The sequence below is a fragment of the Macrotis lagotis genome, chromosome 3 (assembly GCF_037893015.1).
Source record: "Macrotis lagotis isolate mMagLag1 chromosome 3, bilby.v1.9.chrom.fasta, whole genome shotgun sequence".
Classification (NCBI taxonomy): domain Eukaryota; kingdom Metazoa; phylum Chordata; class Mammalia; order Peramelemorphia; family Peramelidae; genus Macrotis; species Macrotis lagotis.
This window is the reverse complement of record NC_133660.1, coordinates 95,205,661-95,232,103: the sequence shown is the minus strand read 5'-3', so window position 1 is coordinate 95,232,103 and position 26,443 is coordinate 95,205,661. Positions and strand designations below refer to the sequence as shown.

Genomic DNA, 26,443 nt, shown 5'->3' with positions numbered 1-26,443 from the left:
ACAACACATCATTCCCATATAGATAAGATAATTTTCCATTGTTTGAATTTGTTTCTATTGTTTGATCAAAAAGAACTCTTTCTTTCCATGTCTACAGTCATGAAAATGCTTCTGATCATCTAAGGATCAATCTCTTCTTTTTTGAGCCTTTCCAGATATGAATTTTTCCTGCTCTGAATAATCCTTCATATGATTCCCACGGCAGTAGTATAATTTAATGTTATTATATTTTAGACCTGTCTTGTCATTTCTACTGGATATTTCTTTAGCTGAATGGTAACTCTTACTAACTTCTGTAATGATTAAAGTAGAACAATGTCTTTCACATGAGAGGCATTTAATCAATGATTTGACAAACTTTGTGAGTTTGATCCTATTAAAGAGTTAAATTACATGTGTTAATCTGCAGAGTTTGTTTTAATAAGGAGATTTTGGACACATATAGGAACTAGAAAAAAATACAAAACATTATTGGTGCAGCCAATGAAATTACATATTCTTTCACAAAAAATATCAAAGCATATAGTATAGTTTCCTTCCTGATTCAGGATGTTGGCTTCATATCATGACTTTTGGGGATCCCATTTACGGAAGGAAGATGCCTCCTCCTGACACAGGACATCAGATAAATTAAAGCCTTCCATCAATCATGGGATTCTCCCTCCCTTCCAGAATATCTGTACCCTCCTGTGACTTGATACAATAAGTAGATATATAGTGATTAGAAAGATAATCAGGCAAGCTTCTTGTTTTCTAAGGAGGAAACTGGTATTTTCTGATACAGAGTTGATATTTCTTCATTAAGATTTATAAGCTAAATAATAACAATAATAATAATAATAATAATAATAATAATAATAGAAGCAGGCAAACATTTAAGCTTCATTGCTATTTAAATGCATTGAGGATTGTTGAGAAAATCTGCTCTAGTATACTCTGGCGATTTCTTTTGCTGAATATTTGAATCTACTAAAATTTTTTTTTCAAATGTCATACAAGTCCAACAGAGAAATAACCTCAGGGCAAAAATACATTAGAATATATTTCCAAAATGTAGAAACCAAAGACAATCACAATATTTTAGATGTAGCTGCCACAGATTCTTGTATTTCTCCTCATAAGAGTCAAGGACTTACTTAGCTTTTGTAGCTTCTTTGTTACACTTAGGCACATACTGACCTCTAGGACTCTAATAAATACCCAGGTTTTCTCCTCACAATTGTTTTTTATGCTCTATTTGTGCCAAATGCAGAATATTACATTTATCCCTATACAATTAATCTTACTTGATTCATTTCAATGTTCTAGCCTGTTAGAGTCTTTCTTTGTGTCTTGACTATTTCATACAATATGTTTGTCACATTGTCAGTTTGGGTCCTCTGCACGTTTTAACAAGCTTGCCTTCTCCACTTTCTAGGAAAAGTAGAGCTAAAATAATTTGAATACAATCAGGCAAAAACCTTTAGGGCATTTGACTAGAAACCTTGGTTGACATCAACATATTAATAATTCCTCTGGAGTAAAATATTCAGAGTAAATTTGCCTATATCTAGCTCACAATCTTTTTATCTATTCTACAAGAACAAAGGAGAAAATAGCTTATATACTTTGAACTGTCCTTAGCATTTAATTCTGATAACTTCCCACTATAGGATACTCTCAAATACTTCCATGAAATGGGAGATATCATTCCTGAAGTTTCAACCCCTTCCTCAACCAGTCAGTTTCTTTATTATCATTTTTGTTGACCCTTTGCTTTTCCTGATTTTTTTATTTTTATTTTTTAAAATTTATTTACTTTGAATCTTACAAATTTCCATATTTATCATAATAGATATTAGCCTTGATTTTTTTTCCTGCTCCTGCCACTTTCATATGAAATTAGTCACCAAGTTCTATTGATTCTAGCTCAACAAAAACCTGTTCATCTTTACATAGAAGTAAAAATATGAATTTCCCAAATTAGAATACAGCGGGGGCAATGTACTTTTGGGTACAATACTTTAAAACAAGCTAACTATTAATTGCAATAATTTTTAAAAAACCTGTCATACAATATTGGCTCATATTAATTCCAGTTTATTATCAATCCAATCCTTTTATTTAAATAAATTCTTACTACGTAAAGGAAACACCAGTCTATTCAATATATATATATATATATATATATTTAGAACTTATATGCAGGAGTTCATCAGTAATAAATTGGAATTTTTTGTTTGCTTGTTTAATTTATTCTGGAATAACAGATTATTGAGATAATTTTGAATCTTGATGCTCTCATACATTCTATCATCTTCTGAAAATGCAACAAGCTTGTTTACATTCTTAAAACTTAAAGGGGAGACAGACTGACGTACAGATTTCTGTGATACATCACCAGACTTCCTAGGAAAAAATATTATTTTAATATTATTATTCAGTCAGTCATTAAGCTGTCCTCTAAATCATATTTCATCATCATCTTATAAATATCTGAATAAATGGTATTAACTATAGAGCTTTATCTCTTCAATGAAGAGTAGAAATTTTACATTACAGTATCACTAAGCAAATAGTAACTTACCTAATTCCTGAAACATATTACTTGAATAGAACATAGAGAAAACAAATGCACAGAAGCATAAATATAGAACTAAAAGAGAGCTTTGATATAATCCCACCTAACTTGATCATTTATACATGAGAAATTATTTCAAGTTAATTGCACCATTTAATAAAAGTATTAGGTTGTAGATATGGGATTTGAAATCAGGTCTTTTTGGTTCAAAATTCAGAATAGTTCTCAGTGTGTCTTCCTGTCATCCAAGAAGAATTATTATTCTTCTATTATGTATAAAAACAGATGCGACTAAGAAAAGTCCACTTTTCTTGATTTTTTCACTGATATGTTTTTTTGTTTGTTTTGCAGGGATTAATTTTGTCTTGAAGTATATCTTGGAAAAGCCTACATTGCCTCTTTTTTACATTTAATGTTAATATTATTATAAATAATAAAATATGTTTAATTAAAAATATAATGATAATGAAAACAAAATATCATTTATTATGATATAATTGCATATACTATATTAATTATTATAATAAAAATAGCTAACATTTATAAAGTAGTTTATGGTTGAAAATGCTTTTTAAAAAATTTTATTTAAGGAAATGGAATTAGTGACTTGCCCCAGGTCATACACGTAGGCAATTAATAAGTGTCTGATGTTGCATTTGAACTCAGGCTCTCCTAACTCCAGAACCAGTGCTCTGTCCATTGTGCCACCTAGCTGTCCCAAAATGCTTTCTATATTACCTCATTTTATCATCACAAAAACCCTGGTATATAAGTGTAACTATTATCTGCATTTTACAAATAAAGAAAGGGAAACAGATGAGAGGTAAATGACTTACTCAGAGTCAAATAACTACTAAGCATCTGAAACAAGATTTACAGGCATATCTATAGGCACGATTTCTACATGACATCCATACTGGTCTCAAATGTGTCTACTTTAATCAACACATTTTATAAAATTTCCTCTTATTTGAAATGAACTCTGCTAGGAAGATAAAATTTAAAAAATGATTTTACTTGATCTTGCTCTCAAGGAGAATATAATCTATACTTTTAATAACACTTTGAAAATTAAATGAATTAGTTCCAAATTACATTCTCTATGAGGAAAGAAGATTCATTTTCCAATATATCCTATTTCTTTTGTGGTTTTCTCCATTTAAACACACACAGACACACACACACACACAGAGGAAACTTTTTACTCAAATTTATTGAATCACCATTGTTTCAAAGAATTCTTTGACTCTTGTATTCTCAAGTTTTGCAAATGGCATGCACTTTGTCATCTGAGTGAGCTCTTAGATATTTCTCTGAAAATGTTATGGATGTAGTTGAGCCCATAATTCCTAAGTTTTAAATCTCAAAAATATTTAAATCAAAAGTTCACTCTGAAAGTTTGTTTTCATCTAGGTGATGCATTGAAAAGATAAGTAGAATTTTGAAGAACAGGAATATATAGTCCTACTAAATTAAAATTTTAAATTATTAAATTATTAAAATAGCATATAACAAAGGGAAAGTCTTACGGCTTCTTTCCGGCCTCTGTAATGCTTTGGTTTTCTTGTTCTGGCTTCCACTTTCATGAAGTGCTTTGAACCAGTCACGCAGTCTATTTGCCACCTCTCTGAATTCCATATCACCACACGCTATAAAAGCAACAAGACACAGAAAGAAACCTTGATGTTATATAGCACAATGGGAATGTTTCTCCCCAAAACAGTCTCATAAATTAAATAAAACCTAGAGATGAATGTAAAAGTTGGGATCAAAATGATTTCATAGTATGCATCATGATTAAATATGTAGTTAATATAATTTTACTTATGAAACATATGAATATTTCTGAATATAAATGAAATTATTAATAGTTTAGAAATAGCATTATTAGGAATAAAAATCCAAACCAAAACAACCCAATGAAAGGTACACCTGGAAAAAATGTTTTAACCAAATTACTTATACATCTTATGTCTCTATCTAACCATCCTTTTTATCTATAAAATGAGGGATGATTAAACACCTAATGTAGTGGGACCTATGAATATTGAATGGGACCATCCTTCTACTCCACAGAGTTGTCTTTTGAATCATGTTTAGTATGATAAACATTTTATAGCTAAATAGTTTATAAAAGTCCTGGTTAGAACATTAGTATTTAATAGGAAAAATATGTACTTTTAGCCTACCTTAAGAAATCAGTGAAGGAAAAAAAGAAGAAATTCAATAAAATATTTATCAGTTATAAAAAAAATTTAGCTAATATATAGTTGTTAATTTGAAGTTGTTATGTTCTTTCAAACATTTTCTGAAGAATAAAAGGAAATTTATACAGTAATTGGGGAAAGTATTATGGTTGAATGCATTGAGAAAAATGACATTCTCAGTGATAGATTGCCAAAAAGTGTTCTGAAAACCGATTGGATTCACAATGCCAATACTAGCTATTGTCCTGATTTGTTACAGTTGTGCTACATGCTCAACAAAAAAGTTTTTCTAAAACAAGTGACACCCTTTCCCTTTTCTTAGAATCAAGCACAGCTTAGGTTCAAGTGTTGTCTAGTTCTGTCTTATATTTCTGATGAAAGCTACTTTTTCTCCCACAATCCCCACATTCTAGACAAAGGCAAAGGTGAAGTCATTAAGTGTGAGCAAGATCAAAAAATGACTGACTTGGTCTTTCATCTATATGCCATAATAATTAATAAATATTCTAAAGAGTTTTTCAGCCAAAGGTGTTAGCCTATCATATTGAGTTGCCTTCTGTATTTTTAGTAAAGCATTGGTGAATATCCCCACATTCCATCGAAATGTGCCCCATAGCTATTTCTGAAGGTCTGTATTCTAAAACCTCATCAAATTTATTGAGTTGAATTCAACAAACTGATTAAAGTCTCCTTGTTCAATTCCTGTTTATACCTAATGCTTCTGTTTATAAAGGAAATAGATCGTATGAGAAATTTTTATAATTACTATATCAGTACATTTATCAAGTCTATTTCTTTTGACTATAAGGTTATACATACTGAGGAAAAACTGATCACATGTTTTCAATATCTTTTCTTTCACTATTTAATTATTTGAATTACTTTGAGATGAATGATCAGCATCCAAAATGAAGGTGATTTAAAACATTCTGACTTCCAACTGCCAATTTGCTTCATTCTCTAAAGTCTAATTAGCTACAATGTAAGCATTCTCTTTCAAGCACCATAGAAAACTGTACTAATAGCATTAAAAAATTTAAACCTACTATGCATATTTTTCTCTTGAATGCATTGAATCAAAATATGTAACTTATACAAGCAAAACAGGTACTTTTACTTTCTGTGTTTAGAGAAGTCCCTCCAAAGAACAGTCCAAGTTCTTTTATTTTATTTCCTCCCCTGTCTCAACTAAGATTCTATCAGTAAGTGTGGGCTCTGCAAGATGCAGAGGAGACAATATCAAAACAAGTATTTGTCCCTTCATTCTCAAAGCTTATATTCTAGTGGAGAAATAAAGTTATTAGTATTTTGTTCTACAGGAGGACCTTGACATCAGAGATGTCATACCATGGTGGTAACTGGGGAAATGCTTTGGAGAGGGGTTGGCAAAGATCTTGGGGTGTTTTACCAGGAAAGCAGAGATAGTTCAACATTAGGAAAACCCTCAACAAAATTAAACTCATCAATAGCAAGACCAACAGAAATCATTTGCTTATCTCAATAGATACTAAAAAAGCCTTTGATAAAATATTTCATCTTTATTAAAAACTATGGAAAGTTTAGGAATAAATGAAGTTTTCCTTAAAATAATAAATAGTATCTATCAAAAACCACCAATAAATATTAAATGTTTTAGAAATAAACTTGAAGCATTTGCAATAAAATCAGGGGTGAAACAAGGATACCCATTATCACCATTACTATTCAGTATGGTATTAGAAATGATAGCAGTAACAAAAATGAGAAGGAAAAAAAATTGAAGGAATCAGAATTGGCAGTGAGGAAGCAAAACTTTCACTCTTTGCAGATGATATGATGGTATAATTAGAGAACCCAAGAAAATCATCTAAAAATCTCCTTGAAACAATTAACATATTCAGCAAAACAACAGGATATAAAATAATCTCACATAAATCATCAGCTGTTCTATATATAAACAACAAATCCCAAGAGTAAGATGTAGAAAGTGAAATTCCATTTAAAATAACTATCAAAAACATTAAATATTTGAGAATCTACTTCCCAAGACAAACCCAGAAACTGTATGAACAAAGTTATAACCACTTCTCACCCAAATAAAGTCAGATCTAAATAATTAGAAAAATGGCAAATGCTCATGGTTGGATCAAGCTATCATAAGAAAAATGACAATTCTACCCAAATTAAATTACTTATACAATGCCATCCCAATCAAACTATACAATGCCATCCTGATCAAACTACCAAATAAATACTTTACCAAGCAAGAAAAAATAGTAATAAAATTAATCTGGAGCAACAAAAGGGAAAGAATAGCAAGGGAACTGATGAAAAAATATGTTAAGGAAAGTGGCCTAGCTCTACCAGATCTAAAGCTGTGCTATAAAGCAGCAGTCATCAAAACTGTCTGATACTGGTTAAGAAATAGAGTAATGGATCAGTGGCATGGAATAGATTCAAAAGAAACTGTAGTAAATGACTTCAGCTAGCTACTGTTTGACAGACCCAAAGACATTAGCCTCTAGTATAAGAACTCGATATTTGATTAAGATTTTTGAGAAAACTGGAGAATAGTATGGCAAAAGTTAAGCATAGATCCATACCTCACACCCCAAATCAAAATAAGGTGAAAATGGGTAAAGGATTTAGAAATAAAGTGTAATACCATAGATAAATTAATAGACCAAAAATACTCTTTCTATCTGATCTATGGAAAAGGGAAAAATTTACGATCAAAGAAGAAGAACTAGCACACAATATGAACTAAAAATGAATGATTTTGACTATATTAAAAAGATTTTACACTAATAAAATCAATGCTTCCAAAATTAGAAGGAAAACAGAAAGCTGAGAAACAATCTTCACAAATAGGAGTTCTGATAATGGTCTCATTTCTAAAATATATTGAGAATTGCATCAGATTTATAAGGTCACAAGTCATTCATCAATTGATAAATGGTCAATGGATATAAATAAACAATTTTCAAATGAAGAAATTAAATTTATATATAATCATCTGAAAAAATGCACCAAATCATTATTGATTAGAGAAATGCTAAGGGGAGTGGGGTGGGAAGGGAGGTTGGAGGGAAATTTTGTAACATGAATATATATGTGCATATGGATGAAAATAAATAAATGTATAAAAAAGAATTGTTGGGGCTTTTAATTGGTGAAGAAATCACAAGGCTCTCTGACTCAAGTTAAGTAAAGTTTATTATTTTAATTTATAAGTTACTGTAAAAATAATTACAGTTAATATAAAGAATTATTTAAGTAGGCAGCAAGGTATAGAATGAGTCTTTAAAAGAGGTAGTGAATCTGAAGAGGGAAATAGCTACAAATGTAGGCTGAAAACTGGGTTGCAGAAACTTCAAAATCTGTTAATATGGGAAAAAGGGAGAGGAGAAGAAGAAAAGACAGCAACAGTCACAAGATGGTAGCTGGTCTAAGATCAACCTGATTTAGTGAGGTCAACAGATTAGAGAAGGAAAGATGGACTTTTCAAAGAACTCTTGGGGTAGCAGTCAGATGGAGTTCAGTTCTGAACTGGGCAGGAAATAGGGAGGAGTTAGGGTGGTACCAGGAAGGGACCAATGAGAGGCTTAATACATGATGTAGGACAGGGTCCCTGAACATGTCTGGAGCGGGGTTCAGAATTGTACTTTAACCATAAGAAAACCATAAGAGAAGCTAGTTTCAGTGTTAGTTAATACAAGGTAGCCTTAAGGAATTTATGAGGGATTACTTGAAGGGCCTGATGAGGTCTTGGAGACCCTAGTTTAGATCAGAATACAAAACAGATTGCTTTAATTCAATAAAAGAGAATGGGGGGAATATTTAATGGTTTTGAAGATTAACTATTTTAACAGTATACCTGATTAGAATAGGGTTTATTAATTAAGGAAGAGACATTCCTTGTTCACAGAGAGTTCAGTTTTCAGTTCAATGCCAATATAGAAATTCATTTTTAACAATACAGAATAAGAAAAGAATTATAACATTTGTCTAAATTACAATTGTTTTCTCTAATAAAGAGGGGGGGAATTACAATATTTCTCTCTGCCCAAAGTTCCCCTGCTTCTATGATATATTTAGACAGACAAATAAATACAAAATAATTTTAAAAGGGAGAAAGTATATTCAAAGTGAATAAGAAAGTATCACGTATGATCTGTCACAAGAGCTAAGGCTTGCAGGTAGCTAAAGATCTTAACAGATGGAAATGAAAAATGAAGACATTCCAAGCCTATGTTTCCTTTGTATAAGAGCACTAAAATGGGAGAGGGAATACCAACCAAGTATGAAGAATAGCTTTATTACATTATGATTGGAAAACTGAAAAAAGTCACTAATTTTTTCCATATTCTTGTAAAATCATTTAGCCATTTAACCTTTGTATAGGAACAATATTGAATAGCCACCCTACCCCCCAAACTCTAGAAATTCCTTTCAAAACAACAATAATGGGTCTTCACTGGTCTGTAGTTATTCTATGTTTAAACTGTGCTCGTGTTGCAGCAGTTTTCTGACCTGGTATCTTTCCTGATTACTTAAGCATTAAAGGTTCTACCTATGTGAGAACAGTGTTCTCCTGAGTTAATGAATGCTTGAGGGACATGCAAGTTGACAATTTTCTCTACTACTGAATAGATGTTTTCCAGCACCTAGAAATACCCAAAGTGCTACTTTATATACTTGTTGAAAATACTTTCTATAAATGTTCAATTATCTATGAGTGCCTTACTTTATTTCATCATTGAACTTGAACTAATAGGCAGCCTGTGTGTTGCCTGCCTTAAAAACTTCTCTGGTCTCAATTTCTTCATTTCTTTCAAAATAGAATAATAAGATGGAACTAGAAGATCTAAGGCCTCTTACGGGTCTGAATCTAGATTACTATTATTCTAAATATTATGATATGTCTTAAATCATTTTTGTCTGTTGGACAAAGAATATCAAGTCTTTTTTATACCTGTTCTCTCCTTTTTTTTGCTATTTGAAACAGTCTGAGCTTTTTATTATATTTAAAGCTTTATCTTAGGCCTTGTATTCCACATGCTAAGGAGATACCTCTTTTCACAATAATACACAGTAAACTACGTCTAGCTCTAACTCATCATTTATGAATTTACAGGGGTGATAGTTAAACTTTGTATAACAACTACAATTTTGATTATGCTTTTTACTTTTAATAGTTGCATAGGAACATAGATTTAGAACTAGAAATCAATCATCTCATTCAAGCAGATGAAACTTAATCTTAGAGTGAAGAAATGAAATAATCAAGGTCACAGAAATGGCCAATGACAGAATTGGGATTTTATCCTATTTCCTATGATTCCCTATCCAACATATTGATTGGAATCCTCATATTCATTAAATCTTATTTCTTTCATTTGAAATGAGTAACCTTGGCCTATGGAAACAATTCCTAGTTCTTACATTCTAAGTTAACACTTGTGTCAGAGTGGACTCATGACCTAGAGGATATACATGTTCTTTAGAAATTTTACTATTCTCTCAATTTATTTCCATTCAGAAATTGTGCAGGCAGTGACATAGTATGCTGAAATCTGTCTTTATTTTTAATAAAAATATAATTTTATTTGCTAAAATGTCCCAACTAAAATGTGAAAAAAGTTTTAGTATTCATTAAAAAATAGATGTCTAAATTCTGTTCCTCTGACCCTTCCTCTCTCATTGAAAAGGAAATATAATTTTAAATATACATATAATGTTTTATAAAATATGTTTCTATTTTAGTGATATTGCAAAAGAAAGCATAGATAGGAAAATAAAACAAGAAAAGTATAGTATAAAAATTATACTTCTGTTTGCAGTCAGTTCATCAACACTCTCTTTGGAATTGAACTATCTTTTTCATCATGGACCTTTTAGAATTATATCAAATCATTGCTTTGATGAAAATAATTAAATCCATCACAATTTAACATTCTTAAAATACTGCTGTTACCATACATAATGGTCACTTAGTTCTGCTCATTCTACATTTTATGAGTTCATATAATTCTTCTCAGGTTGTTTTGAAAACCATGCTGCTAATTATTTATTAAGTCAATAGTATTTCTTTACAATCACACATCAGAACTTGTTCATACATTCCCCAAGTCATGAGCATCCCTTTAATTCAAATTATTTGCCACTACAAAATATAAATATCTTTATTATGAATCAGTCCTTTTCTTTGATGTCTTTGTGACATAGACTAGTACTGGTATTGCCAGGTCAAAAGGTAGGCAGAGTTCTGTAGCACTCATATATAGTTTCAAATTGTTCTCCAGAACAATTTGTATTAATTCATGATTCCATCAACCATTAATGTCCCAATTTTTCCATAATTTTCTATTCATCTGATAGTGTGAGGTGGTACCTCAGAGTTGTTTTAATTTTCTTTTTTTCTAAACAGTAGAGGCTTAGAGCATTTTTAATATGATTAGTGATTATTTGATTTTTACTTCTGAAAACTTCTTGTTCATATCATTTATTTATCAACTGGTTGCATGTTTTTCATTTTTTTCTGAATTTAGTTCATTTTCCTAAAATACTTGAGAAATAATGTTTATAAAAGAAATTTATAGGTTTTCCCCCCATTTTCTTGTTTTCCTTCTAATTTTGGCTAGAGTGGTTTGGCTTGTGCAAAACAATTTTAATTTCATGGAATAAAAATTATATGTTTTATTTTCTAATGTCCTTCCTTACATTTGTTTGGCTCTAAACTCTTCCCTTATTCACAGATGTAGCAGATACATTTTTCAAACTTCCCTACTTATCTATAATATCATTTCTATAAGTAAATTAGTTATCCAGTTTGACCTGGTGTGTGAAATGGTAGTGTATGCCTAGTATCTGCTAATCTAATTTCTACTTTTCTGAACAAGTTTTGGCCAAATGTTTTTTGAACAAATTAATAAAATTTGACTATTGTCCCAAAAGCTTCTACCTATCATTGAAGTTTATCAAATATTATATTGCTTTGGTCAAATACTATTGCATATTCTGTATCTAATCTAGTCTACTGATCCACATCTCTACTAGATGGTACTACATTGTTTTGATGATTAACATTTGTTAATGTAACTTTAAATATGGATCTTCAAAGCCTCATTCCATATCATTTTTCCATAAATTTCTTTTATATTCTTGAATTTTCATTATTCCAGATGAAATTTGTTATTATTTTTTTCCTAGCTCAATCTTTGGTAGTTTGGCATGGCATTGAATAAGTAAATTAATTTTAGTAGAATTATCATTTTTATAACATTTACTCAGCCTACTCAAGATTAATGACTATTTCTCCAATTGTTTAGATTTATTTTGAAATACCTTGTATTTATCTTCATATAATCTCTATATTTGTTCTGGCATATAAACTCCCAAATATTTCATATTATCTGCAGTTATTTTAAGTGAGATTTCTCTTTCTCTTTCTGCTCTGTTTTATTGGTAGTATATAGAAATGCTGATGATTTATGTGTGTTTATTTTATATCAATTTTGCTGAAGTTTTTAATTGCCTCAGCTATTTTTTTTTGTTGATTTTCTAGGGTTGTCTTTGTATATCATTGTATCATCTGAAAAGAAAATACTGCCTTTTCTCATTCCTTCTATTTCTTTTTTTTTCTAATTGCTATAGCTAATATATGTATGTATAATAGAATGACCATTTGTATTTTACCCTTGATTTTAATGGAAGACTTCCTTTATAGATTTATAGATATTTCCTTTATAGATAATGCTTGCTTTTTGCCTTAGATAGATAGATACTACTTAGAATTTTAAGAAAGACTATATTTATTTCTATGCTTTCTAGTGAACAGCCTCCAAGAGATAGTGGAGGGCAGAAGGGACTGGTGTCCTATGATGAACTGGGTCACAAAGAGTTTAATACAACTGAAAAATTGAACAATAAGAATTTTTTAAATAAGAATGAGTGCTAAATTATGTTGATGTTTTATTATTTTCTGCATTTATTCATATGGTTAATTAGCCTGTTTTCCTAATATTGAACCCATTTTACTTCCCTGATATAAATTGCATCTGGTCATGGTAAATGAGTTTTTTTAATATATTGCTTCATTTACTGTGTTAATATTTGTTTAAAATTTTTGCATCAATATTCAGAAGGAAATTGGTCTGTTGTTTTCTTTTCTCTACTTTTGATCTCTCTTAAAAACCATATTTGTTTCATAAAAATCATTTGGTAGGACTCCTCTCCTCCCACCATTTCTTTTCAAATAGTTTATATAGTACTGTTATTAATTATTCCTTAAAGATTATAAATTATTCTGGTCCTGGAGATTTATACTTAGGAAGCTCACTGACAACTTCTTCTATATCTTTATCTAAAATAGGATTATTTAATTTTTTTCTTTTCTTAATATGGTTAGTTTAGATTTTTTGTAAATAAACATTCATTTCATTTAGGGTCAATTTTACTGCATCTAACTGGGCAAGGTATCGCCTAATAACTGCTTTAATTTCATTTTAATTGGATGTGTATTCTTCCTTTTCTTATTTGAACATGGTAATTTGAGTTTCTTTTTTTAAATCAAATGGCTCAACTATTTTATTGAATTTGATTTTTTTATAAAACCAGCTCCTAGCTTTGTTCATTAGTTAAAATGTTTATTTCAATTTTATTAATCTTTACTTTGATTTTGGGGGATTTCCATTTTGTCATTTAATTTGAGATTTTGAATTTGCTCTTTTTCTTTTTAAGCTGCATCCCACAAATTTTGTTATGTTGTCTCATTGATTTCAGTCTACTTACTGAAAATTTGTTTGTTTCTTTGATTTGCTCTTTGACTCACTCATTCTTTAGAATTTAACTCTTTGGGGGTTTTTTTTGTTGTTTGTTTTTATGTTCAGTCATGTCCAACTTTCAACCCATTTGAAGTTTTCTAGGCAGAGATCATAATAATCTGGTTTGCCATTTCCTTCTGCAGTATGTTTTACATATGAGAAAACTGTAGGAAACAGGGTTAAATGATTTGTACAGGAATCCACAGCTACTGTCTAAGGCCACATTTGAACACCAGAGAATGAATTTTTCTGAATCCAGGTCTGGCATTCTGTCAATGGTATCATATATATTTTCGTATTGACTTCTAATCTATGATTGTATAGCTCCTTATTGAATTTAATTTTAATTACATAATGGTCTAAAAAGGGTACATTTTATATTTCTGTTTTTTAGCATTTAGTTGTGTGGTTTACATGTTGTATTTTTGTGAAGGGCAGCTGAGAAAAATGTATTGGTTTTCTAGTCCCATTTATTTTTAATTTTCTTTAAAAGCTTATTTATTTCTAACTTTTCTAAGTTTCTATCACTTTAATGTTATCCTTACACATATTGTGGTTACATTTAACAAGTTCTGTGAGGAGAAAGTTGGAGTCCCCTCACCAATTTACAAAGCCATTTACTCAAATGAGGAGTAGGATTGTTGAATTCACCAACAGGCAATCAACAAATATCCCTATTAGCACTGCTTCCTGCACTCTTGCAAAATATTAGAGTAGCCTTAAAAGTGTCATATTGCCTTTTTAACAGGGCTTTCCACTTCTGTGAAATCTTGTTTGTTGATGGCCATAGTGAAAGGATCAACAAAAGAATAACAAAACCAAAGAGACGTGATCCTCAGAAGCTACAGAGTAAAATAAGGGAAGGGTAGAAAATAGGGAAGGGAAAATGGGGTGGCTTAAAGGCAACTTCTGGACTATGTACAAAGTTTATCAAGGGCTGATAGGATGAAATCAATCAATCAAGCTTAAAAGATAAAATCATAGCAAGCCATAGAAGGAATATTCTGCTGTCCAGAGCATGACCTCATTTTCTCCTATTGTCTTAGATCACTAAGGTGCTGTGATTCATCTAGTGACAATTTTATCTGACAGTCAAATGATGTAACCTCCCCTCTGGACCCCAGAGAGGATGTGTTCCAAGTTTCAGTGAATATTATTTTGTGGAAATGATTCTGAGGTAGACATTTATTTCTCTTGGATATAAATGAGTTTTTTCCTAAAGAATTAACTTTTTATTATAAAGCTGTAACTAAGAAGATAAAATGAGAAAAACATTTGGTGCATTATTAAAACAACTATATGAATTTCAGTTTTAAAAAAGTATTGATTATTATTTTAATATTTATTTAAATGAAGATGTAATTATTCTAATTTATTATCACAGTTATGCTGTAATCATTTCTCCTGATTAGATCCTGGCAAATCTATAGTTTCATTGGTATTTCTGTATCTGATACTCCCTGGTCTAGTTTGAAAAAAAGTGCAAATATATGTGGAAGGAACTAGAGAACTGAGACAGAACTTCAGAAATAAGGAGTTGGTAGAACTTAAAAGTTCTTGGAAGTCAAGCTTAGAGGAATGAAAAGATTAAAACTGGTTAAAGAACATTGACCAAACAGAGAAGGTTAAAATGGGGCAACACTCTTGCCCATCTGACTCTACTTATCTCAGTTCCTCAGTTCAAGATTTATGGATTTATGATTAGGAAAAAAGTATTTTATATATATATATATATATATATATATATATATATATATATATATATATATATATATATATTGCTTACTTTTACTTATTGTGCATTCAGTCCATGATACCCCTCCTATTAACTTCTCTTCATAGCTAATAGTATATTTACATCTTTTCTACATGATGAAAGTCAGCTAAATTCAATCATCTGACTGAGTAAACATAGCTTACAAGATTCTGTCAATTTAATAAAATATTATCTTAATCACTCTTGGGTCAAAATACTCAATACAAGGGCAGCTAGTTGGCTCAGTGGATAGAGAACTGGCCCTGTAGTCAGGAGTACCTGAGTTCAAATCCGGCCTCAGACACTTAATAACTAAATAGCTGTGTGGCCTTGGGCAAGTCACTTAACCCCATTTGTTTTGCAAAAATGTAAAAAAAATACTCAATACAATGTTAATTCAATATTTTTTAAGTAATTCACTTTAAAGCTTGTAGGAAAGTATTGTTTTGTCTCAAATTTGATATTATTATAAAACTTTTTTTTGAAAATTTAACTTATTTTATTTTCATAGAGAAGTTTCAAAGAGAAAATTTCATCTCCTCATTCAGATAGGTACCCTTTTCACAATTATGAATGGTGCATAGTTACATGGAAGTAATGAGAGATAAGAAACTAATCCACAGTAAAAATACAGTATATTTGTAAGTAGGACTTGAACTAAGGTCTTCTTGACCCTCAGGCCAATTCTCTCCAAGCCTTGGCCTTTATTAAAACATAAGCCATAGGTTCCCTACCAACTAAAACTCATGCTATTCTCCCATGAATCTCAAAGTTTGTGATTCATAAATAATTCACTGTTAGGGAACTAACCTAAGGACTGAGGTGTTCTCTGCCAAACTGCAGGCAGCTTGTCAGACTACAGAGAAATTGTGCTGTATGGATAGGTCTCTCCAGGCACTTAGAAAGGAGTAATATATTATTCATCATATGCTGATAGTCAGTGGCATTTGGGGTCAGAAAAGGTCTCCCTGAAAAGCAAAAACAGAGCCAGGGATGTGAGAGGTTGGATCATGTGACACTGAGCAGGTTAATGCTGTGAATGGCACCACAGGCAAAAGTGTCTGACAGATGACAAATGCAATTTGTTTGTATACAGTTAGAGTCACAACATATAAAATAATCTATTCTTGCCCTCTGGCTCAGGGAAGGATACGAGTTTATGCTGAAACCATTTAAATCAAATTAAAAAACAAAAATATATGTTATATAACAGAATATAGATTTCTAATGTGGATGTAAAGCTTTACATTTTCCAATAACATTTTGTAAGAAACATAATAAGAAAGAGATCATTTATATCTTATGTTCAGTTGCTAGTTCTTCAAATTCTGGAGGAAGTCATAGGAAATGTGTGTTTAATGTAATTAAAACTGTGAAAAGCAAAATATTGTTGTCTTACCACAAAATATAGATTTAACATAGTATTTAGTAGAACATTTATAACTTTGTAACTTACAAGAAATAAATGAGTCATGTTATTCAGTCAGTTTTCAGTTTTGTCCAACTCTTCATGAGCCTAATTGGAGTTTTCTTGGCAAAGATACTGATGGGATTTTCCATATCCTTTTCAGTCATTTTAGAGATGAAGAAACTGAGGCAGAGATAAATGACTTGCCTAGAGTTACAGAACTAATAAGTGTATGAGTTCATATTAGAATTCAGAAGATGCTGAGTCTTCCTGCTTCCCAGTTCTGACAGTCTATTTAATGTGTCATCTAACTGTCACTAGGTGCCATAGAGCATAAGGCACAGAACGCACTTCATGGACAATAGATGTACTGGCAATTAAGAAAAAGGGAGGAACATTGCCATGAATGCTCCCCCCCCCCTTATTTTTTTGTTTTGTGGGGCATATTTGTGGAAACGACATTGCTCAAAGTGCTGTAAGGCCAGAGTACACTGAAGGTAGTTCCACAGATTGATCAATGGAAAGAATTGAATTTATGATCCTGTCCTTACAAATTCTGCCTTGAAGAAAGCAATCATGATAAATAGGAGTGAGGCAGTCAATGAATATATAATCCACTGGTGTATTTCATTTCTTAGTCTCAGATAAAATTTAGCAATTTTTTTCATTGATATCCTCCTTATCCACCTTTAAATTGAAATCATTGGGGGCGGCTAGGTGGCGTAGTGGATAAAGCACCGGCCTTGGAGTCAGGAGTACCTGGGTTCAAATCCGGTCTCAGACACTTAATAATTACCTAGCTGTGTGGCCTTGGGCAAGCCACTTAACCCCATTTGCCTTGCAAAAAAACCTAAAAAAAATTGAAATCATTGAGTATCAAAGTATAATTTATTTGGTTTGGAAAATCAATTATGGTTGTAAATTCAAAAGAGTAGAGCTAGAAGGGGGGGGCTAAAGTTCATGCAATCTAACTCATTCTTATTAAATCTGAGAAAGAAGAGACTGAAAGACATTGAAGTTACTCAACAGTCACACAGGTGATTTGAAAAATCACAATTAAAACTCAGTTCTCTAATTCCAAATCTCATAATCTTTTACCATGCTTCTTCAAGACCTAGTTATTTATGTCTCTTATGTTTTTACTTCTCTGCCATTCCGATTGATGCTTAACCTACAATGGCCTCTGTAGTATCACAAAATTTCTGTTCAGCCTTAATATTACAAAGTAAGCTTATCAATTTTCCCATGAACTAAAAGCCTTTGGTTGTGCATCATAGGTAACTCTGCTTACTTTTTTTTAATCACATGCCTAAGGACTATTCACTGGGAGTACACTCTTGGTATTCATATTCACAACGTCTAACTGTATTTACTATGAATAAATTATGTATTTTAGGGTCAATATTTCCCATACCATACTTTTAAAAGTCAATTAGAGAGTCAGAGACATAGATTTAGCTGCCTCTCACATTTGTGGTGTCCTAGACTATAAGGCAACCTTTAACTTCCCATTCTCTTTGCTTGAAATTTGAAATTTTATATTTAAATAAGGTATTCCATTCAATTTATAGGCTTATAGATTTAGAGCTGGAAGAGACATTTGAGGTCCTCCAAGTCAATCCATTTATTTTACAGATGAATAAAATGAGATCGCAGAGTTTAAGTAACTTGCCCAATAGGTTCTAAGAATTGCCAAATGCAAATAAATTCAAAATTCATCACATATGACGAACTAAAAATAACCAAAAGGTAACAAGAATGGTTCTAGGCATGGAAACAGAATAATATTCACACAGTAGTTTTGAAATGTAATAATAAAAACAAAACAGCAGTTTACTGTTTATGCTTGTATACATGTATGTATACAAGTAATCAAAACACAAAATGAAGTGAGAAAAGATTGGTTCCAGAAATTTTTGAGTAGAGAGAAATAATGCTGAGGGTTATCAAGGAAGGTTTGATAGAATATTTGGTACATGAGTAATGCCTTGACAAGATAAAGGGAATTAAAACAAACCACTCAAGGAGTTTTTCCTGAAGGGAGGGAGATGAAAGACAGCGGGGTGAACACAAGGTACAGTGAGGAATTCAATATGTTTAGAATATAAATTATGTGAAGAGCAGTGATATAGAAAGGGTTGGGAAGATAAGACTGGGTCAGATTCATAAGGGTAAGGAATTTGATATGCAATAGAGAATTAAAGAATCAGAACAGCAATTAAAATGAATTCTCAGTAGTATGCAAGATGAATTTGAAAAGGGAGAAAATAATCCATAGATTCTCAGAGCTGGAAGAGATCTACCTGAGAAGCTACCATGATTGTAAAAGAATATTACTAAGCAAAAAAATTGGTCAGTCTTCCTAACAGACTAGGTCAGATAAAATACACAGGATAATTGCCTAGTCAAAAACACATGTAAATAAAAAAATATATATTTACAGCCTTAATGTCAGCACATTGATATTTATAAATAAATCACTATATTCAAGAAGATTGTTCTTTCCTAGTGTTGGTCACTGTCTCTGAAGAAACAGTCAATTGGGGCAGCTAGGCAGCACAGTGGATAGAGCACCAGCCCTGGAGTCAGGAGTACCTGAGTTCAAATCCGACCTCAGACACTTAATAATTAACTAGCTATGTGGCATTGGGAAAGCCATTTAACCCCATTGCCTTGCAAAAAAAAAATCCTATTAAAAAACAGCCAATTGGAATTAAATAGGCACACTCGTTTTCAGTGATTTGAAGCAGGCTGAGATGAGATAATTTGGATCTATCTAGACTATTATTTCACCTGATAGATTGGCAGATGAATCTTTAATGGCTAAAGACAGACAGTAAAGGTTGTGGAAGGTTAGACAATAATCAAAAAATGCATACTAAATCAGATGAATTCTATTCAGGTACCTGTCAAGTAGTACTTTTGCTTCTGTATAATACCAATACAAGGCAGTCCTGCTATTACAATCAATTCTAGTAGCCATTAAGAAAATGAGTGTGGGGTAAAATGAAGTCACCAGCTCAAAGGTCACCCCAGTCTCTAATCATTTCAACTAATAAAGAATGACTGGCTTTGCAAAATCAACATATATAACCATAGAACAAGCAGAGAAATTAGTAAGCTCATAAAACAGTATAAGTACATATTTTAGAAATATCGTCCCAGTAAATATATAAATGTTAAGAACAACCAACTGTACAATTGCTTTTCACCTGTAGTAAATGTTACAATTTGATCCTGGCATTTTAATATAATCAGTAATTAGAGACAGAACTGAGGAAAAAGTTGATCAGTTCATATTCCCTTAATCTAATTCACATATCAGGAGCTAAAGTTAATTGAGAGATATATAAAAAGTAGTGACACTGAAAACATTCACTGGTCATATAGAAAGTATTTCTGAAATGATCCAGTTTGTAGTCAGCATTCATTCATTAAATAACCATAAACTTTTTGCTGGTTTGGTGAAACCCTGAGAGATAAAGACAGTTACAAAAAAAAAGAAAATACCACAATGCCTGCCTTGATTGAATTACTTTATTTTGTCACAAAAAATGCTTTACATTATTAATGTAATAGAATTGAAAAGCAAAGGGAGAAATGCCAGAGCACATACATCAGATCCATAAAATAGATAATTACATTCCATTTTATCAGCCCTAAGCACCTTAGATAGAAACTGTGGTTTCTGACCTACAAGGTCCATATTATGTAGGGCATGAATGATCAAGTAGAGGAGGTGAGTGGTAAGGGAGATGAGCAATAAGGGAAAAACAGACTTATCTATGAAATATTAAAAGAACCAGAGGAAGGACTCTATCCAGTTGGATGGATCCTTTTGTTGAATCTACCAAATGTCTTAATCAACAATCAAAATGGATGGGAACGACGTTTTTGGAGTCAGAAATTCAAATCTCATCTTTAATAGTGCTAGGTGACCAAAGACAATCACTTAATCTCTCTGAACTTCATTTTCCTCAACAAAAAAACTAGAATAATATCTACAATAGTACAATAATTTCTACAATTTATTTGCTAGAAAGTTGAAAATAAATATAAATGCATAGAGTGTTTTTCAAATCATAATGCAATATATGTATACTGGCATTCTTATATTTATTAGCAATGCCTGTAACAAGATCATAAATCCATTTGTATACGGGAGGATAAAGGAAATTCATAATGAATATAGAGACCTCAGTTGGCATTTTAACAAAAATATTTCAAGCTTAAAATCAATAATGACTGTGCACAACATAAAATATCAAAGAATCACATCTTAATACCAAATTTATAACCGTGAAGTCATTAAGTAACCAAAACAAAAATTTTTAGCAATTTGGTTTTGTTAAAGAGTTCAAATTACCTGTTTCTTTTAAAGAACTTAAATGATGCAAACTACAAACATCTAAACACAGAATCTTTTTATTTTTAATATCAATAACCTTACTGACCATCCATGACCCTTAGAATCAATATTTTTGGAGACATCTTAAAATTAACAAATAAAAGCATTTTGATTTGCTTACTACTTAACCAAACATAATGAATTTTCTACTCCAGTTATCTCATTTTATGAGATAATTAATATAAATATTACAGATATCATATCAGGAAACTGCAGCTACTTATTCTTATTGTTAACAAATTAATGTTCCATATACACATATATCCGATGATTAATGTATCATAAAATTTGAAATGATTTCAATTACATTACATTTTAATAAAATATATCAGATCTTATTGTCTCCATACAATAGGTAAGACCACTTGAATTCACTTAATGGGACATTGACTGAATACAATTATGGATAGATAAGCCATGATTTAAAAACTAGGGATTTAGAATGTATTTGATATTTTATCTCTTCTTACTTTTTCTAAAAAATATGCATAAATAGCTTTTGTTTTTATATCAATCTTTGTTACAATGTATTTCTACAAATACATTGTTTACCTTACTATCATTTACTGGAGAGTCTGCCTTTTTAGGATAAAAAGAATAGGTCCAGGACCTATGATTTAATAACAAGTTTAAAAATTGTTTGCCTTCCCACATCAAGTTTGCTTTAGGGAAAAACTTGAATCCAGGTAATCCTATTTCTGAGACTGGCTTTCAATCAAAGAAAACAATAGTTAAGGAGAAGCAATGAACATAATAATTGAGTCTGATAGTTTATCATATACAATGTTTTATACCCAGAGTCCTTTACTTCAGCAAGGAAAATTATTGTAATTTTATTTCTATGAATAAAATACTCATTGTAATTACATAGCCTAAGTCTTTATTATAGTGTTCATTTAATTTATATTATTGTGATCATTGTGAAGTTTTCCTGTTTAGGCCTATTTTACTCAACCCCCCCTCATAATACTTTTCCTATTTTTCTTTAGATGCCTCACATTAATCTAAAATGACCACAATATTATTCTAGTTATCGCCTCCATCATAATTGTTTTACTGTTGCTCAATTGACAAAAATCTACTTTTTAAAACAAAGCATCCAATAAAGTCCTATTATGAATACTGGCATACAAGGACTGTCTTTGTGAATTTCATCACCAATATTTTATATCTAGCAATGGGGTCCCAAGGTGTGAATAGTTAAATGACTTTACTTCCCCCCACAATAACCCTGGGAGATAGTTATATTAGGAAATACTATCCATATTTAAAGATGAGAGAGCTGAGACAAGAGATAAAATAACCATTTTCAGACTGCACAGGTCTAAAGAATGGAAGCAGAAAATAAGGGCAACCCTTTTATAAAGTTGCATACAGGCTTAGTGTCAAGACAACCTTAATTTAAATGTAGCTTCACACTGTTACTAGGTGTATAACCTAGGGAAAGTTGCTCAGAAACTTCTTTTTTGCTTTAGTTTCTTTGTCTCTAAATCGAGAGAATAAAAGCATCTACTGTCCAGAATTGCTGTGCAGCATCAAATGAGTTAACATTTGAAAAGTACTTAGCACATAGTAGGTGTTTAATTAATGCTTATTTGCTTCTTTCTTATAAATACCTTAACTTGCAGGTGCTCAACAAAGTAAGTATTCTTTCTCTTACTCTAAGTTAGTAGACTAAAGCAAGTGCATCTTAGAAATTACGAATAAGTGAACGCCAATGTTCTTGTTATCAATTATCAAATGCTAAACATAAGGAAGTGATTAAATTGCCTTTCTATCTAAATTTTGCTTTCTCTATCTTTTAATCATTATACTGTATGGAAGAATGCATAAATCAATAAAAAGCATTTATTCAATCCACATACATGCACATACACATATGCACACAAATGCTATAAACTAATGATATAAATTGGAAAAAGCAAGATAGAGTATTCTCAAGGAGCTCATCTGCTAATAGGGAGATAACATATCTAAAAGAGAGGAAGTCATTAGATAATAAAATATCTTTGAAAGAAGAAATGCAATAGAAAGCAAAATGACATGGTTTCTAACAGCACTTAATGTTTTAAGTTCTGAAAATATCTTTACAATCAAAAGCCTTTAGTAATCAGGATCTTACAATATGTTGTTTACAAGAAACATACTTAAAAGAGAGATACACAGAATGAAAATAAGAGGATGGAACAATATTCATTATGAATCAACAGAAGCAAAAAGAGTAGTAATCATGATCTCAGACAAAGTAAAAGCAAAATAGATTTAATTAATAGGGATAAACAATGAAACATCTTGTACTAAAAGAGAGCAAATGAAGTGATATATATATATATATATATATATATATATATATATATATATATAAAATCTATATGGATCAAGGGTCTTGCAAGAAATAGGCAGAAAAACTATAATTGTGGGAAGCCTCATTTTTCCGCTTTCAGAGTTAAATAAATCAAATCAAAAAAAAAATTTTAAAGGGCGTGGAGTAAATAGAATTATAGAAAAATTAGACATGATAGACTTATAGAGAAAATTGAATGGAAATAGGAAATATTATGGCATTATACAGTATAACAGTGATGATCAAATGTAAAGGGTTTAGATATTCTGATCAAGTCAATGGTCCAAGTCAATTCTAAAGGAACAATAATGAAAAATGCTCTTTCCAAAGAAAAAACTGAAGAATTCTGAACAGATTATTTTTGTACTCTTTATTTTTTTTTGTTAAATGGCTAATATGAAAATGTTTTTCATGACTTCACATGCAAAATCAATATCACATTGGTTGCCTTTTCAATGTGTGGTTAGAGTATAACAGAAAGAGAGAAGTTTTGGGATTAATTCAAATAAAAAAATATTGTTGAAAATTAAAAACAAAGCAAAACAAAGAACTGTGTGCAAAATCCCACAGTTCTATTTTTTAAGAGTATGGGAAAACAAAAATAAAAAAAATATTTTAAAAGGAGTATGATCAATAGAATATAGGTAGACAAAGTATTTTTTCCTATATTATTCAGAAGATAACATTTTCCCCCTCACCAAAGGTATCTGAGCAAAATGTGGACCAATATAATTTACAGATTCTTATTTAGGTATAGATTGATTCCAATTAAAATCAACATATGCTCATTATGCAACTAGGTAAGTATAAGTAATCAACAGGATTTATCAAGGGCTTACTATATGCCTAACACTATGTGAAAAAAAAAATGAAAAAAGTTTATAAACTAACCTAATAAGTACAGTGTTAAGTCGAAGGCAGCATGACCTGATTTCAAATTACACATTTAAAACTCGCCTCTGTGCCACTAGGCAAGTTATTTAACCTTTTTGAGACTCAAGGAATGTCATCAATTTTTTAGTTAAGTAACTAAAAGGTGGGGAATACACCTCTGGTCCAGAACAGAACAACAGAGCAGGCAATGGGGAAAATAGAAGTCCTTGAGCCACTTCAGCTGGAGAATATTTTTTTTGTACTAAATTCCAAACAATTGTGTTCTACATTAACTTAGGGAGCTTTCCCACTGAAAGAAGAAAGCTTATATTTATGTATAGGCAAAATATTCTTCAGTAGGTTGAGGATAAAAATATGCAATGAAAAACAATGCAGAAATTATGGTCTACTGAGAACTTAGATAAATCCTGTGGTTCCATTTCATCTCAGAGAAGCTGTGATTCTAATTCATTCTTTTAGCTCCCACTCTCTTCTAGATAAAATTCTAGATCTATCCATCCATCCTCAACCCTCCCTTAGTTAATTGCGATAGTATTGGCTCACTGTATATTTGAAAAAAATCTGACTTTGCCCCTAATAAATAATTCAGTGTGATATTTCTCATGATTGTATACCTGGGAAGAATTTTAAGGGGGATGAAAATGTTTTACCTTCCAGTCATCATATAGTTGCTAGCAGTTCTTCTGAAAAGTCACCCTAGATCTAAGGATAGAAGTAAAAATAATCTCTATGGGTAACAGAGATATTTATTTATAATAGTGGGTGGCAAGAAATATCTTCAGATGTCTACTGTGTATCACAGGATATGTCTTTTACCTGGAGGGCATTTGAACTTGACCTTCTAGTGGAAATCTGTTCCTAACAGTAAGACATGATAGGCAAGAGGTGAATAGGAAGAAACACATACCAGACTGTGAGGTTAACCGGACTGGTGAGGAACCAGTGGGGAGTTCTTTTGGAACTGTCTCCAAAAATGATTCCTATATCCTCTCCCATCATACTCACAGCTGCAGCTGCAGAAGTGATTATCTCTGCTGTATTTCACACTGTCAGCAACACTTAATTTTATCAGTAAGGACAGAGGGGGTGGCTTGTGTTGCTGACTATAAATAATATTAAATACTAAACTCTTTTCTTTGAGTAATCCCCAAGATGGACACAAGCTGGTAGTTGGAAATTTGAAACTGTAAACCTTGCCCTGAGACATCTTGTCTCATTAGTGATGAATCTCAAATTGAACACAAAGAGATTCTATTGTAGGATTTCTATAGGAAGTATTCCATGTTGCTAATCTGGCAAATAAGCATAAATGAAACAACTCCAAATAATTAAAAGAGTGATTTACATTTGATCACATAGTTATTTACATAAGTAAAATGATACAAAAAATCATAAAAAATATGTAGCATGAGATACTCCAACCAAGAGATGTGACCCCTTAGTTCAAGGAAGTAAAAAATAATCAGTGTGTCACAATGTAAAAGAGTGACTAGAAGTCAAGAACATCGATGTTTGAATATAACCTCAGACAAATACTTGGTTTATTTTTCTGGAAATATCATTGATCTTTCTAGGTCTCAGTTTTCTCATTATTAAAATAATGAAGATTGGATTAGATAGCCTCTGAGATATTTTCCAGATCTAATCTGTGAACCTGATGACTATTGTTAAAGACTTCCAAAAGATAATAGCTAAGGTATTAAAAATGTAGTGCTGGGGCCTCTAGGTGGCTCAGTGGATGAAGCACCTGCACTGGAGTCAGGAGTACCTGGGCTCAAATTCCATCTCCAACACTTAACAATTACCTAGCTGTGTGGCCTTGGGCAAGCCACTTAACTACATTTGCCTTGCAAAAACTTAAAAAAACAAAAACAAAATAAAAAGGTAGTGCCTTTATACACCTTTTTTCCATGTCTGTGTGTGTGTGTCTGTGTATACATATACATATGTGTGTCTATGTGTGTATATATGTTTGCATATATATGTAAATAAATATATTCATATTATATGTGAATTGAAATGATTCTACTGGTATAATCAAGAGTATGAAATTCTTGTTTGG

At 31.3% G+C, this 26,443-nt stretch overlaps 1 protein-coding gene across 1 annotated transcript in view; it reads right to left on the bottom strand.

Moving 5' to 3' along the window:
* SPOCK3 (SPARC (osteonectin), cwcv and kazal like domains proteoglycan 3) overlaps nt 1–26,443 on the bottom strand; it is a 740,694-nt gene that overhangs the window by 127,718 nt on the left and 586,533 nt on the right. Inside the window, exon 7 of the mRNA XM_074227415.1 lies at nt 4,090–4,209. Within this exon, the coding sequence (XP_074083516.1) occupies nt 4,090–4,209 (120 nt within the window). The remainder of the gene's footprint in view (nt 1–4,089; nt 4,210–26,443) is intronic.